We start from the raw sequence: 15,273 nt of genomic DNA, 5'->3' as shown, positions 1-15,273 counted from the left end.
AAGTATAAACAATGTTTAATTAAAAGATGTAAATTAAGACAACAAACATTTTGGAATGGTTATTACGTTTTTTTGGTCATCAACCTGCCAGGGCTGTCGCGCCCCTATGACGCTCCCATCAAGTGTAACCAATCGGACATTACGTCTAGATTCGACGTCACCGCGTTCCCTTAATGCGGAAATGGGTGACAGCCCAGCGCGCCAAAACACAACAAAAGTAGCTCGACCACGACAACAGGCTCCTGTTAAAAACGTCGGTCGGAGCTAAACAAAGCAGGATCAGGATGGGTTTACTCGACCGATGTCAGGCGCTGTTCAAAACGGAGAGTTTGTACGAGGTGCTGGGCATCAACAAGGAGGCGAATGAAGCAGAGATCCGTCGTAGCTATTACAAAGCATCGCTAAAGGTCCATCCGGATCGGGCCCCTGATGACCCCCAGGCGACTGAGAAATTTCAGGTAACAAAAAAACAGTGGTCATCTCCTTAAAAATCAATATTAGAGCATTTTTAAGAACTGTGGTTAATGCATGAGGCGTAACCATATCTGAGATGGCTGTTGTTAACCATAGGCCTATTTTGGTATTTTAAACTAAAGTGCAGTTTCAGTGTCATTAGATGCTCATCACCTTTTTCAAAATGTCTTCTGCAGGTGCTGAGTAAGTTGTACACCATTCTGAGCGACAAGGAACAGCGAGCCGTCTACGATGAGCAGGGCCTGATTGATGAGGAGTCCGATGCCTTGAGTGAAAACTGCTGTTGGGAGGATTGCTGGAGGAAGCTCTTTCCAAAGGTAGATGTGGAAAATCTTCATGGTAGACTCAAGCCGTCACACTCACGATCTCATCTGTCCTTTCAGATTACAGTGCAAGACATCCTCGACTTTGAGAAAACATACAAAGGATCCGATGAAGAAAGGAATGACTTACTCAGACTATACACACAGCATGGAGGAGACATGGACGCCATCTTGGCTTCGTTGTTATGCGGCTCGCAGGATGACGAACCCAGGCTGGCGGACATCATCCGGGAGGCCATTAAGGATGGGGAAGTGGATGAATTCCCCGCCTTTGCGCAGGAGAGCAACAAGAAGAAGAGAGCTAGGAGGAAGAGGGTGAGTTGCCGATGTGTGTTTACATTGTATTACCACATGATATTTTAATTTATTTCTACGCTAGGCGGATAGAGAGCGAGAAGAAGCAGAGGAGATGCAGAAGGAAATGGGGCTCAATCAGGATGATGACAGCCTCGCCATGATGATCAAGGTAGTTCACTCTACATGTCTGATCTGGTTTTCTGATTGGTTACTGTCATTAAAGTGGTAAAATTTATCTTTTTTTGTTATTTTGCAGCAAAAACATGCATCCAGGGAGAAGAATTTCAATAGTTTCTTGTCTGACTTGGAAGCCAAGTATGCCAAAAAAGGTGGTAAATCCTCAAAAAGAGGAAAGAAGTAGTTTATATTAGGGCTCTTTAAGTTATTGGCATTTTTTTGCCAGTTAAAGATTGTGTTGGAAAGCCATCAGTTGTTCTCCAATTATCTTCAGTTGTCTGAATATTTTAATGTTCCTGTAATAAAATTAAGTACATTTCATGTTGTTCATGTGACGGGACAGTAAAAGGATTATTCTTGTAGATCATTTGGATTTCTTGAATGTTTTTTTTTTTTCACATTTTCCCACTCGACAACAGTCACAGGTGACAAATATTGTCAAAATTTATGTTGGCGATATATAAAAAAAAATTAAAGTATGTTTAGAAACTGTGTTTTTTTGGCAGCTGTGAAAGCTGATTTGGAATAAAAAAATAGAACTTTATCCAAGCTGCATTGTGAAGCATTTCTGTAAAAAAAATGTGCAGGCACTTCAATGTGCTCCATACAAAGAATGGCTAAAAAAAGTGCATGAAGACTGAAGACCAGCTACAGTCCCGTTCTGCTGGACCTGTATGAGATGTTTCCACGGCCGTGAGACCGGGTTGGGTTGGACACGGGCATCAATTGTGCTAAAAAGACAAGAAATTGACGTTTTAGAGTAGATTTGCATATGTAAGACAAGCAATTAGAAATCACATCCAACCAACCTGGATGTGTGATTTGAATGTCTGTCTCCTCGTCCCTGATTGGCCAGCGCCCCAGTGGAGGGTGGGAAGACGATTCTAGGAAAGACGAGCTACCGATGCCCATGCTAACGCCGGTCACACCGATGCCAAGTGAATCTTCTAGCACAGAAAAATTAGCATATTAAAAAAATGCTCCAACCAAATGGGAAAGACCCATTATTTATCATAAGGCAGGCAGGGGTGTGCCCAAAATTTACTCTGAGATGCCCACTTTCACAAAAAAATGCAATGTTTGACTTGGATATTCATTTGTTAAACAGGATCATTTTTTTTAATGAAAATGCATTGTTAATATGATTTTTTTTCATTATTCGCAGAACACTATCATAAAAATCTATTTTGAAGTGTAAAAAATGTGGGCCAAATTCCAGCTTCTTGTGCGGGCCATATTGAATGATATTTTAATCATTTGCTGCGAGCCAATTAAAGACAACAGTGGGCCGTAATATAGGCACAAACTATTAAATCAAACGTCCCACCTGTTGCTACCGAGGTCCTGCCGTGCCTCCTCTGTTGTCCAATGTTGTCCAGCACGGTGAAGGATCGCCGATAAGGAGTGTCTGACTAGAGGGCGAGAAATTAGCGCTCAAACAAGACCACCCTTGGGAAATATCCCTCTGACAAAAACTTACTCTGTAAGTGTGCGTCGTGTTGGGGCGAGAGAAAACATCCAGAGGGTAAAGGCGATCCCTCGGGATGGAAGCCACGACTTCGTCATTTAGGGCACTGTGTGCTCGGCTGGATGAGCCCTTCTGCCGCTAGTGGGGATAAAAATGTTCTTATAGTTTAAAATGAGATGGATTGCAGATCTCGAAATGATACCTTAGCAGCTTTGGACAGCTGTCTCGACAAGGACGAGTCTGTTTCCACGGCACCGATGGGAGGCAGGAGCATATTCCGGCTCAGGGCAAACAAGGGAGACATCAGGCGGTCGCTGGCTGTGGGTCTGGGGAGGAATGAAGACTTTATTAACAACAAAATGGCTACTGCAGGTCTTAAAGCAAAATGCTTTTGAAGTAAAAGTAGGCAGACATTATACATTTTGCATAACCTCAAAAAGAAAAAAAGGTTGGAAGTGACATTGATTAACTTTGAGTTTTGGGATTTTGGCGACGCTGGTGGACAAAAGTGGTAGTGTTTTGTCTTAAGGAAAACTGCATTTCTCATGATAAGTGTATATGAATATTCCAAAGAACAAAAAGTATGACAATAGTTTTGAAATGTTACTACAACATTAATTGTATTTTTGGGAGGTAACACTCCTTTTTGTGTTGTAATTATTTAAGCAATTGAGCCAACTCACAGTCGTGTACCTCGGATGACCTCGTCCATTGATCTGGGCATGCTAGATTGACTCGGGTTGGGAACGAGAGGCTGGAGCGTGCGGGGTGCCAGGTTTCTGCGCCGGGCCGACTGAGGCGGGCGACTCAGGGACGACGAGCTCTGCTCCAAGAAGCGGCGAGGGCGGTGCTTGCTCGTGGGTGCCGTGCCTGAGCCCGGTCTGAGGGGTCCTTGCTCTGGCTCGCTGCACGACATAGAAAAATCAGTTTGAGATTGTTTTTAAATCAAGAGTGGCTTCTACTAGCAAATTTCAGCATTTATTTTCACATTTTTATGAATTTAAAAATGCATTATTTTTCTTCAGTGCTGAGTCATAGTAGCAAAAGGGGCTGCAGTGTGGATTTTCACTTTAAAAAATATATATATTAATTAAAAAAAATATTAGCGGAAAAAAAAATAGCAATTCGCAATAAGTGAATACACAGTAATCAAGGGATTACTGTACTCTGATTCTCACTTAGTTCTATCCAGCGTTGCCAGATTCTTCTGTTGGAGTGGGATGCTGTGGATCACGATGAGGTCGTTCAAATTGTGCCGGGTGTTTCCCACCGAAACTTTTCCGGCCTGCTGCGAGAAGCAAAAAAACAAGTGACAGACATCACCAAAGGCTACTCTAGACGCTTTCCCCTTAAGGAAGCCGGTTAGTTGTTTTCTGTGAGGACACCAACATAACCTTCACGAGATTTAAAGCCAAAAAGCTAAATAAATGGTAGTTCATTAATAAAGTGCTTAAGGGTTAATAGACAGACGCAAGCACATACAATCTAGGATTAAGAAGATGAGTAGCCGGAATGGCCGTTTACATACACTGACTGGCCTTTTCTGCTTTTGGGGCTTCCGTCGAGACTTGTGCTTGGACTTCTTTACATGAACAGCCAGAGAGGAAGAGTGGACAGTTGTGAAGACGTTGAAGGGAAAACAAAGGGAGGAAAATACTTGAAAAGATGTTGAAATTATTTTTCGAGATGATCATGCATCTTGCTCTCTGGCAAAAACTGTGAAAATGTGAAGACAGACACATAAGTCAAGTAATGTCACATGATGGCCTTGGGAAAAAGATGGAATTTTATTCCAATTTGAAATTTAGTGGTGATATTTTGAAGAAAAAAAAATAGTCCATGACGAGACAGATTGATGTACTACAAAAGATTAGCTTTATAAATAGTTATTGGCATTTGTAGACGTGTATGTAAAGATTGTGTATGGGTAATGATGTAATAGATTGCCTGTCATCTTACAAATTCCAATCTAATGGCAAAATATGGACCAAAAGATGTCACAAAGATGCTAAAGTCACTAACCTGAAAGGGTAAGTTGGGCACAAGAGGAGGCTGGGGCAGAGGGCGGCTCGGCCCCAGTTTGGGCAACGTGTCTGGAAGCAAGGACACCGACGTGAAGGAATTAGGGGGTGCTAGACTCAAGTTGGAGGAAGGCCTTTCGTCAACTATGAATTGGGAAAAGTCAAAATAATTGAGTTTTTCTTCAAAAGTCATATATAGAGGAGATAGTGGGAATCATACAGGAGGTTTGATGTTGCCACTGGCGGTGGACCAGTTCGCTCATGAGTTCCACCAACTGCTGCCAGACGTCGTCGAATAAATGGTCGAGCACAGCCTGACGTCGACATCTGTAGGGTGAGATGGGAGGCATGCAGCGACGTCTAGGGCATGGCACCGGGTAAGTCGGATCTTCTTTATCCTCCCTGTGTGGAAAAAAGATGGTGTTGGGGATGAGGAAAGTCAGGAAAGTCCAATATAAACAAATCAGGAAAGTAGTAACTCACAGGCTGATGCTGTCAAAGGCCAGGTACTCCTCCATGTCCCCCTCAGCTTCGATTACTTTTGGTCTGGAGTCACTTGAGGTGGTCAAAGGTCCATTAAGGTCTGTTGAGTTGGACTTGAGAAGTGCAGCACTGCGACCCAATACGTTCAACCTTAATGCATAGAAGGAAAAATTGATCAATTATCACGAGTAAAAAAATAAAATGGTGATTAGAGATGTCTCAGACCTAATCATGTGACTTTATTTGCTTCAAAAGCAGGTGACCTATCCAAAAATATGCAATTGGGACATCCCTAGTGATGGTTTATTCTTGTCACTAGTGAAAACTCACATTGCATTGTCATCATTCTCGATGAACCGCTGGGATGTTGATGGGCTGTCGCTGATGACCGTCCCTGAGCTCACGTACCACTGATAGCCCTCATCGTTAGGACACATCAACTGAGTTCCCAGAATCCTGCATCACACAGGTACAATTACAAAACACCCAAACATGCCTTGGATTGTCCACGTAGAAAACAAACCGGAGATGAGGGAAACGCGTGGCCCACTGTTGACACTCGTCCTGCAGACTGGGCAGGAGCTCGCAACCGCTGCCTTTTCCCTCGTACAGCTCTTTGTCAATTTCCTCAAACATTTGTTGCACTCGGCGCGAAGCCGCTTTATCGAACTCCTATGGAGTCAAGGGGGAAAAGGCCATTATCTACCAGTTAAAGTGGGTAAAAAAGCTAAGATAAATGTTTTAGATATATGAAAAACTGAATATTCAGGACTTTTAAGCATTTGGAAGTAGAATAGATAAACCAAACGTCCGGGCGACCAAACGTCCGGGCGACCAAACGTCTGGGCGACCAAACGTCTGGGCGTCCAAACGTCTGGGCGACCAAACGTCCGGGCAATCAAACGTCCGGGGGACCAAACGTCCGGCCATGACAAATGTCAGTCAAATCTGTCCAATCTTACATCGTAGCCCCAGGAGAAGACAGAACTCCTCTCTGTGGACACGCCTGTGCCTGTGGAGCTGTGAATACCCGACCACGGCCGGCTTGATTCCACGGAAATCACAGTAGGACAGTTGGCGGGGCTCGAAGCGCCGGATGCCGCAGAACTGCAAAAAAAAATAGTTTTGAGTTAAGTAAACATGCACAAGGTTTCCAAGTGGAACATAAACGTTAACGTAATAGGATATTCGAACAAGCTGACTTATTTAGTTATTCTTAGAGACTGTCTGGCTCACTTGTTGTGGATGTTCCCAGCCTCATCCAAGTCATCGAGGGACCCCCGATCTTGTTGGTCCGCTTCCTCTGGCAGAGGGTGCTGGTCTAGGCTACTGCGAGACAGGCCGCGGCTGCACGGAAAAGGTACTCAGTCAAATGCCACCCCAAAATCCCAACAGAATTATGAGACGACACAATTAAACTATAACGCTGTCATTCCTAAAGCGGCCAGCAGACGGCAGACCAGCAATCAATACGTATAACACTCATTCATTTTAATGACTTCACGTTTACATTGTACGTGTTAGGAGGTTGACCCAATGCAATCATATTTTTTAACCATTTTAAAGTACATTCAATAGTTAGCTAAAAATGTATATCATAAACCCTCCATTTTTGAATTTACAAAGACTCATGCACGCAGTAAATTTTCAAAGTTAAAGGCGTCAGTGAAATGACGTCTTTTCACGTCGCCCTCACGAAATAGCTAGAATTACCCCCATTAGCCCAAAAAAAACTACATTTACTGCAGTCATGTTCCATACTTACATTTCTAGTTTGTGCGCTACAGGTCGTCTGTTGTAACGTGAAATCATTCTCCTTCCCTGCGTGTCTAAAGTTGTCGAGCCCTCATCTCGCCTCCCTGCATCTTGAACCCGCAGGGAATCTTTAAGGCCCAGGTGGAATAGTTATGACATTTTCACATTTGCTAACCGTTTGCTAATGCAAACAAAAGCTATCGTTAGGTAACAATACGAGCAGCAGCGACTCAACGTTTGCTCAAAACTCACTTTCTACTCCCGTGTTTAAAAGTATGTTTGGCAGATACCTTTCTCATTGTTTTACGTACTAAACAAGAAAATGTCACATTATCTTTTGGTCATTTGAACGTCTAGGCTACTAATGCTAACAGTGCTAACAACAATGCTGTCATGGTTACTCTGCCCGGCACGGGAATGAAATAGACTACTTTCCCAGAGTTCATTGCGAGAACAACGGTGTGCTTCTGAAATATGTCCGTCTGGATGGTGTACATTGGTGGTTCCTCTCCTTGATTTGGAGAATACAATTATATTCTAAGAAGGAATAATGTATACAAATCAAAATAAATTAAATCCAAATATATACATTTTTAACATCATATGACAATGCACAATTTTGCACTGATAGTAATATAAAGGAATATAATCTAGGTACAGACTTGGCGAGTCGAGCACGTTTCGCGTAACACTCTTGACGTTAGAAATGTTGTAAAATCAAAGTGGCCACATTTGGCGGAATATTAACCCAAACTAACGTTTTACAAGCAATCGGGGTAAGGCTATTATTTGATCTAATGCATTTACACATGTTAAGATTGCATATATGATTTACGATAGCATCTGATCCACCAGGGATTAAATAATAAACAAAAATGGACGGTCTTCAGAGGAGAGTTGTTCAGGAGGACTCAGTCCAATACAAACTATTTTTGACTGAGACGATCACGGTACAAAACATCGAGGATCATCTCTCTTGTCTCGTGGAGGAGATCCTTGCAAAAATTGCACCTCTCTCCATGCAGTACATTTGGCAGAATCAGCCATTTAACCTCAAGTATTATCCTGAGAAAGGTAAGAGTGCAAACCATGCATTTTGGAATTATTATATATTCTCCAATGGCTCATATTTATGGTTATTTTTTATTTCAGGGGGCGTTCCGGGTCATATTGGTGGCAGCACCCAGTTTGGTGACAATGTGGAGGATGAATGGTTTATTGTTTACCTTTTAAAGCATATAACTGAGGCTTTTCCAGGGCTTGCTGCAAGGTAATGATCATTTTTTTATGGATGTACTTATTTTTTAATTTTGAGTCTGATGTTTGAATTTTTCATTTTCCATGCAGCGTCGAGGATAACGATGGTGAATTCCTGCTAATTGAAGTGTCCGATCATCTCCCCAAATGGTTGAATCCCGACACCAGTGAGAACAGGGTGCGTGTTCATCACATATTGAAAGCATAAAGACATTTGTTAAGGCTTTAAATCAAGATTATTCTCAACAGGTGTTCATCTACCACGGCATTTTGCATCTCCTGCCCAGTACTTCGCGTTCCAGACCCGTAGGGATCCCGAAGAATGTGGTACCGACTATTCAGCAAGCCATAACCTTCCTCACCTCCCAGCCGGAAGCTTGCCGGGCGAGTGCCGAGATTACCGCGGCCTTGCATAAACGTCTGGATGGGTGAGGGAATGCAAACTTGACTTGAGATGTGACTGGACGTTTGGTCGCCGGTCAAATGTACTTAGATAATAAACAGTACTTAGATATGAAACAGTACTTAGATATTTAACAGTACTTGAATATTAAACAGTACTTGAATATTAAACAGTACTTGGATATTAAACAGTACTAAGATATTTAACAGTACTTAGATATTAAACTCTCTCATGAATATAAGTTTTAGAGCTGGTTTCAACAATAAACTCTGTCACCATTTGACCGGGCGACCAAAAGACCGGCGACCAAACGTCCGAGCACCTTTCCAATTTCATGACATCTGAAGAATACTCCAATTTTCACCATTTAGTTCTTTAGAAGCTTCTCTATATTTATTATCCATCCATCTCCTTTGTTTAGGTATCCAGAGAAGATTAAAGACAGCCTCCACCGCGCCCACTGCTTCGTCCCAGCGGGCGTGGCAACGCTTTTAGCACAACGCCCCGACCTGGTGGCCCCCGCAGTGTCCGCCTTTTACCTCCGTGACCCCATCGACCTTCAGGCGTGCCGACATTTCAAAAACTTCCCGCCCGACACGCGGGTCTTAACCTCTGTACGTTAACACAAATTCCCAATCTGGCAACCTTTAGTGTACACTGAGACCCTCGCCTTTGCTCTGTCTTCCCAGGTGACGTTCACTCGGTGCTTGTACGCTCAACTGCAGCAACAAATGTTCGTCCCAGACAAGAGGAGTGGATTTTCCATGCCATCACGCACGGACCCGCGCTTCAAATCGCATGAGCTCGGGATGAAGCTGGTAAGGCCGATATTGTTGACGTTCTGGGAGGGAGATTGATAGTATTACTGATGATTGGTTAACTATTATTTGGTGCTTACTTTGTTTTATGTGATCCAGGCTCATGGCTTCGAGATCTTGTGTTCCAAGTGTAGACTTCCCTCTTCTGAGGTTGATTCTCCGGTTAGTTGTAACCCGCAATGGAAAGGGTTCTTGCAAAGTCTGAAGACCAACGGTTACTTCAAGGTTAGTCCCGTTTTTTGTTTTTTTTAAAGCCTGTATAAATCTCCCTTAAAGACAAGAATTTGTGTTTCAATGCAGGAAGAAATGGAGGGCTCGGCACATTACCGAGAACTAATGAGTTCAGCAGAAAACTTCTTTAAGCAGTCAATTGCCTCAACATTCAGGTGAGGATGAACATTTTTAAATATTTTCCCACTATAACAGTGACTCTTATCTATTTCCACTTAGTTCCACTTGACTAAATACCATAATTTTGAATGCTAATGTGTTTTAAGGGGTAGAAAATCAAATTCATAGCAGTAAATATGTACATTTTAATAATTGACTACTTCAAAATTCAAAATGCATTGCACAAGGTAAGTAAAAATTGGATTTGTTTTTGGGTGGCATCATTTGAAGACCATATTAGGGTTTTTCCATTATTTTGACAGTCTTGTAGTTATTAAAATCAACAAAATGGACTCTCAAGGTGCCCAATTTGCTTTGTGTGGCAGTGTCATGTCTCCAGGAGACGAAGTTCTCCAACTACTGAGCTCTTGTGGCCCCATCAATATCGAGACGCTGAAGAAACAAGAAGCCCACCTTCCTCAAGAGGATAGTCAGTACAAACAACAAACTTGCACTTGAAATATACCTTCAAATAACTAGGACATAACCACCTTAATTCCTTACTGTCATCTCTCCAGGTGACAACTGGCTTGACGTCAGCGCTCAGGATTTGGAACGCATGCTCGAGGAAAGGTCAGGGTCCGCCCGGGAAACATCAGGAAAAGACCCTCAGAGCGTCGGGAGTAAGATGGCGGAGGATGGCGAGAAAGAAGAGGAAGCCGCTTGCAGTCTTGTGGGCGTCAGCGAGAAAATGAAGGACTTCCTTAATGCCAAATCATCCTACATGGGAGCTGAGTCGCCATGGTGACTCATTGTTTGCTAATCTAGTTATTTTCAATACGTTATCTTCATTTAATATGTGCAATTAATGGAAAAAAATGGATTTACCACCATGGCAAGAATTCGAAGTCCTGAAGTTAATACTTTTCTTTTTTTGCAGGAACTGTTCAAGCAATAATCCCTTCACCTATGACACGGCAACTCTCATAAGTGAACTGGAACGGATTTTAGGTATGTTGATTTTTCGAAAAATAGCCCATTTATCACTAGACTTCAATTATACGATATTTTTTTTGGGCCACAGACACCAGTGAAAAGGATTCGCTCGATTCAGACGATATTTGTGAAGATGAGTGGGAAGAACTTGATGACGATGATGATGACGACGATGATGAAGAAGAGGTAGAAGAAGAACCTTCTACTCACAAGGAGATGAATGGAATGGAGGCTTTGGACTCCATAAAAGGATACATGGAGCAGATGGACCAGGAGCTGACCAATACACATATTGGAAAGAGCTTTAATCAGGTAGTAAGAATAGTCCAGATCAACAGAATTTTAATCTGCCTAAAATGGTGGTACTAAAACAAGTATTGGCCCATCTGATAATGTGTCAATCTCTATTTTTGTGGTGTTGGTAGACTTTGTCAACGGGCCATCCAGATGGGAAAGAGGGGTCCTCGATTCCAGCCGCCGAGGGGGAGCAGATTCAGCCTTTGGATGTCGATGTCAACCTGGTGGCAAATCTTTTGGAGTCTCTCAGTTGCCAGGAAGGCCTGGCCGGACCTGCCTCTAATCTGCTTCAGAGTATCGGGATACATCTTCCACTGAACTCGGATCGTTCTTAAAGAAAGGCAATTTAAGAAGAATCATGGCTTGTATGAATATTCATTTTCTATTTTTTTTTTTTGTATAACATGATGGGAAATATGGCAAAGTTTTGATGAATGAAATCATGGCTCTAATGAGGTTGGGTTTTTATTCAAAGCTTGTGTAACACTGTAAATACAGTTTGGATTTGGTTGGTAGTACTGTAATAAAAAATATCTATTTTTGTTGGCAATAAAGTGATTTATTTTCGGAAAGATGCAATTCATTAAAATTCAAGAATATTTTCATGTAAGGTTTGATTTTGGCTAATAAACACTAATAGAAATACTGACCTAGTTTTACAACAAAAAATCCTATATTGGTTTAATTAAAGTTGATTAAATTATCAAATAATGTTTTTATTTTGAGGTTATCTTTGGGGATATTTTTAAAAATGTTAACATTATACAGTGCATTCAGAATCTAAAATATAGTCACAGACAACTTTGACCAGCAAAAGTAGTAAAAAAATAGTGACAAAAATGCCCTTCTAAAAGCACAAGATCTGTAGCAAGGGGTGCACCAGTTCCCTGGCCGAGTGTAACAGCGCGCCAGCCAGCGGGGAAATGGACAACGCCGACATCACCGCGGCAAATTCCAGGAGCATCCCCAGCAGCAGGATGGCGAGCAGGTAGCCGTGGAAGAGCAGGCTGTGCCAGCTGGCCCGGCTTAGGACCAGATGGGGGCTGTCCGGATGCAGGGTCCACAGAAGGCCCAGTAGACAGCACTGGTTTACTACCAAATTGTAGTAAAAGTCCAGAGCAGAAGAGCGGTTGGCAGGAGGAGGGCCACTGTGGTCGGACTCGTACGCTTTAGATGACCAGGTCAGGGTGAGGGCTTGGAGGATGACGGCCAGAGGTGCGTAAAGATATTCCAGAGGTTCCATAACTGATATGCCGCGAGAGGCTGAAACAGTTGGCCAAAAAAATATATTGTGTAAAAAGATACTTTAGTTGTATGGAAAATTAAGACCTGCTTTGATATGACTTGAAGAAAAGTAAGCAGTTGTATTAGTGGTAGTAGTAGTATTAGTGGTAATAGTAGTAGTAGTAGTAGGAGGAGGAGGAATAGTAATAGTAGTAGTAGTAGGAGGAATAGTAATAGTAGTAGTAGGAGGAATAGTAATAGTAGTAGTTGTTGTTGTTGTAGTAGTTGTTGTTGTAGTAGTTGTTGTTGTAGTAGTTGTTGTTGTAGTTGTAGTAGTTGTTGTAGTTGTTGTAGTTGTAGTAGTTGTTGTAGTTGTTGTAGTAGTAGTAGCAGTAGGAGTATTAGTAGTGGCAGTAGGAGTAGTAGTAGCAGTAGGAGTATTAGTAGTGCCAGTAGGAGTGGTAGTAGTAGCAGTAGGAGTTTTAGTAGTGGCAGTAGGAGTAGTAGGAGTAGTAGTAGCCGGAGCTCTAGTAAAGTAGTATTGGTTAAGACTTGTGTTATTCATCCCTTAATAGGCTGTCCAGATGGAAGAACTGTGTTTTTACCTGTGAAGAGCAGAGACGACCCGGTCAGAACAGATAGGAGGACAAAGGTGTGGCCAGAGAGTGATGCTGTCACTTTCAGCACGCAGCCCAAGCCCACCGTGACGAGGGGCAGCAGACGCCAGACTAGCGGATAGAGGCCCGCATGCCAAGTGTTGGCCTCGGCCCACATGGCCAGCACGGCACGGACGCTGCTGCAAACTGCCGGCACCAGGAGACGCTCTGCCACCGCCCGATTGAAAGGCTTTAGGGATGCCACACCCAAGATGTGGAGGAGATTGAGGAAAAACAAAGACAGCAATACCTGCAAAACAAAAGCAATGCAAAATTGGTCCGATTTCATCAGCTTTTCCATTCTTTAGCTTAATTAAAGGAGCCCAAACACTATTGACAGATGGCATGTTTAATGGAGCGCCAAGGCAAGCGTCAACTACACCGTAAATGGGAAGTCGGCAGATGGTGAGCCGGGGTAATGGCATCTAAACTTTAAACAATAATAATCTCCTGAGGAGTGCCATGTGGATCACAAGGTCATTGTAAAACATTAGTTTAGGATGCAGAATGAAATAAAAGGGAATTACTGGTGCACAAATTAGGAATTTAATAAAAAGCTAGTCAAAACCTGATGTAATATTATGATTGCTTACATTCCTTGGTTTGCTCCAGTGATTGTCCTTCACCAAGTTCAGTCATTTGAATCAGATTTTAAAATGTTTAGTTGAAAACCTAGTACCAGAACGTGGCCCTTTGCTAACATAGTAAATAAACCCTGGTTCATCAACATGTTTGGCAAAAACTGAATTTTTTGGAAGAGTTTGGTGGCGACCTGGCCAAAGCTGAGGGCCACCGCGTATGGGTAGTGGTACTGGGGCAGGAAAACGCCAGCCACGAAAGAACGAAGTTGGTCAGCCAGGCCGTACAGGAAGAAGACCACCGCGCAGAGGGCGGTCAAGGGGGAAAAGATGGCGGATTTGCACCATCTCCAACTCCTCCACCTTTCACAATATACACATAACAGATGGAATACTCCATTAATAAAAGGTCTGGAAGTTAAACCCTGCACTAATGGAACATTTGGTATTCATTTGTATGGCTCATTGTAACCATACTTTATGATCAAAATAAACTTTCAGACATTTTTATAGTTGTTATATTATTATCACAATGTTTTAGTTCAAGTTTAACCATGCAACAACTGTATTAAAATAGAAGAAAAATGAAATATAGCATAAAAGTATGCATGGGATTACCTTATAGTAGCTGAGTGACCGACTGTCATCTTGCTTGGCCTTTGTTAATGTTCTGCATTCAGAAGTGTATAAAGGAACTCGTATAATATAAATACATACATTTATCTGGGTTAAACATTTTGCATTACTGGTTAACCTCTTCACATCCTTAAAAAAGTTGTTGTTTAACTTTCTCGGCCAAACAAAAAGAGCTGAAATGTCTTATTTTAATTCACTCACCATCCGGGAATCCTCCAAAAGTCATATTTCAGCTTCAGATTGTGATAATAGATCATTAAAAATCCAAGTAAAGTAAAGTTCTGGTAAAGCATATGTCCTTCCTGCTACTGCTTTCCACCTCGTCCTTTTTGCGCTTGAATTGTCCAGTTGGACTTTGGTCCAGTTTTGTTTGCCCTCCTTTAAAAAAAAAACAAAACAAAAAAAACAATTATCCATTCATTAAGTATCGCCTGCTGTTGGAACAGAGAAAGTGACAACATTCCTAGATTAGGTCCAGAATTTATTTTATGACACATTGATAAAAACAGATAAGGTCAAGTCAAATATGTTATCTAGTTCAATATCATTATAGATTTTTCTCCTCTGATGTATGACTAATGTGGGATAGTAAAATAAATGGTTACACTGGGTTTCTTTTAATGTTAACCCCTCATTTTCTTAATTTTTTGATACTTTTAAGGGTTGCAAGGCTCATTTTTGTAGCTCTCTCCACAATTTAAGACGTTTTTGTCCTCCAAAACGACCCTATTCGTTCGTACTAATAAAATAAGGCGCTGTAGGTGTTTTACCTATAAAATACAGAGGCCTGCTCTATAAAATCGTCACTACATTCTAATTTTAAAGCGCCACCCTGCCAAGAAATGGGTGGATCAAGAACACAGTAATTGCAGGCTGTCGTCCATTAGTCTTCATCTATCATTAAATCATCAGATCTGCTTTTTTTCTTCACATGGTGGTCGTTGAACGAGTAGAATGTGGTCGGTCATCAGAGTTTATAGAATTGATGATCCAAATTTATTTAATGAGCTGGTTTCTTTACTAGGGCTTTGACCAGGACTTCATACCATGTTATAGTCACCCAAATACTGGATTTATTAA

At 42.0% G+C, this 15,273-nt stretch overlaps 4 protein-coding genes across 9 annotated transcripts; 2 read left to right on the top strand and 2 right to left on the bottom strand.

The window, feature by feature from the left end:
• The first annotated feature begins 154 nt into the window (after positions 1–154).
• On the top strand, positions 155–1,820 carry dnajc9 (DnaJ (Hsp40) homolog, subfamily C, member 9). The gene is made up of 5 exons (XM_077729903.1): positions 155–458; positions 651–791; positions 858–1,112; positions 1,177–1,263; positions 1,351–1,820. The coding sequence occupies exons 1-5, from the start codon at positions 285–287 to the stop codon at positions 1,453–1,455; spliced, it is 762 nt and encodes a 253-aa protein (XP_077586029.1). The 5' UTR covers positions 155–284; the 3' UTR covers positions 1,456–1,820.
• On the bottom strand, positions 1,553–7,436 carry fam149b1 (family with sequence similarity 149 member B1). 4 transcript variants are annotated; one of them, XM_077729894.1, is made up of 16 exons: positions 7,009–7,436; positions 6,480–6,590; positions 6,206–6,350; positions 5,767–5,915; positions 5,574–5,699; positions 5,244–5,393; positions 4,981–5,162; positions 4,762–4,904; positions 4,268–4,321; positions 3,918–4,027; positions 3,423–3,644; positions 2,942–3,065; positions 2,752–2,877; positions 2,599–2,683; positions 2,081–2,218; positions 1,553–2,002 (listed from the first exon to the last, which is right to left on the bottom strand). In XM_077729894.1, exons 1-16 carry the CDS (start codon positions 7,053–7,055, stop codon positions 1,920–1,922), a joined length of 1,995 nt encoding a protein of 664 aa, XP_077586020.1. In that variant the 5' UTR covers positions 7,056–7,436; the 3' UTR covers positions 1,553–1,919. The 4 variants fall into 4 exon arrangements, with proteins under 4 accessions (XP_077586020.1, XP_077586022.1, XP_077586021.1 ...); XM_077729896.1 differs by having other exon boundaries at positions 2,081–2,215; XM_077729895.1 differs by having other exon boundaries at positions 3,918–4,024.
• ecd (ecdysoneless homolog (Drosophila)) lies at positions 6,993–11,671 on the top strand. 2 transcript variants are annotated; one of them, XM_077729900.1, is made up of 14 exons: positions 6,993–7,139; positions 7,854–8,072; positions 8,151–8,268; positions 8,346–8,433; positions 8,505–8,683; positions 9,080–9,272; positions 9,348–9,476; positions 9,576–9,701; positions 9,777–9,862; positions 10,193–10,296; positions 10,385–10,610; positions 10,747–10,817; positions 10,891–11,114; positions 11,228–11,671. In XM_077729900.1, the coding sequence occupies exons 2-14, from the start codon at positions 7,874–7,876 to the stop codon at positions 11,432–11,434; spliced, it is 1,950 nt and encodes a 649-aa protein (XP_077586026.1). In that variant the 5' UTR covers positions 6,993–7,139; positions 7,854–7,873; the 3' UTR covers positions 11,435–11,671. The 2 variants fall into 2 exon arrangements, with proteins under 2 accessions (XP_077586026.1, XP_077586025.1); XM_077729899.1 differs by lacking the exon at positions 6,993–7,139 and adding an exon at positions 7,654–7,774.
• On the bottom strand, positions 11,506–14,547 carry LOC144205494 (uncharacterized). Of its 2 annotated transcripts, XM_077729902.1 has the most exons (5): positions 14,395–14,547; positions 14,176–14,227; positions 13,752–13,920; positions 12,929–13,229; positions 11,508–12,362 (listed from the first exon to the last, which is right to left on the bottom strand). In XM_077729902.1, exons 2-5 carry the CDS (start codon positions 14,202–14,204, stop codon positions 11,947–11,949), a joined length of 915 nt encoding a protein of 304 aa, XP_077586028.1. In that variant the 5' UTR covers positions 14,205–14,227; positions 14,395–14,547; the 3' UTR covers positions 11,508–11,946. The 2 variants fall into 2 exon arrangements, with proteins under 2 accessions (XP_077586027.1, XP_077586028.1); XM_077729901.1 differs by lacking the exon at positions 14,176–14,227 and having other exon boundaries at positions 11,506–12,362; positions 14,395–14,476.
• Between the last annotated feature and the right edge of the window lie 726 nt (positions 14,548–15,273).

The sequence above is a fragment of the Stigmatopora nigra genome, chromosome 12, assembly GCF_051989575.1.
Source record: "Stigmatopora nigra isolate UIUO_SnigA chromosome 12, RoL_Snig_1.1, whole genome shotgun sequence".
Lineage (NCBI taxonomy): Eukaryota > Metazoa > Chordata > Actinopteri > Syngnathiformes > Syngnathidae > Stigmatopora > Stigmatopora nigra.
Note: the sequence above shows the minus strand (reverse complement) of the source record. Positions and strands in the feature narration are given on the sequence as shown.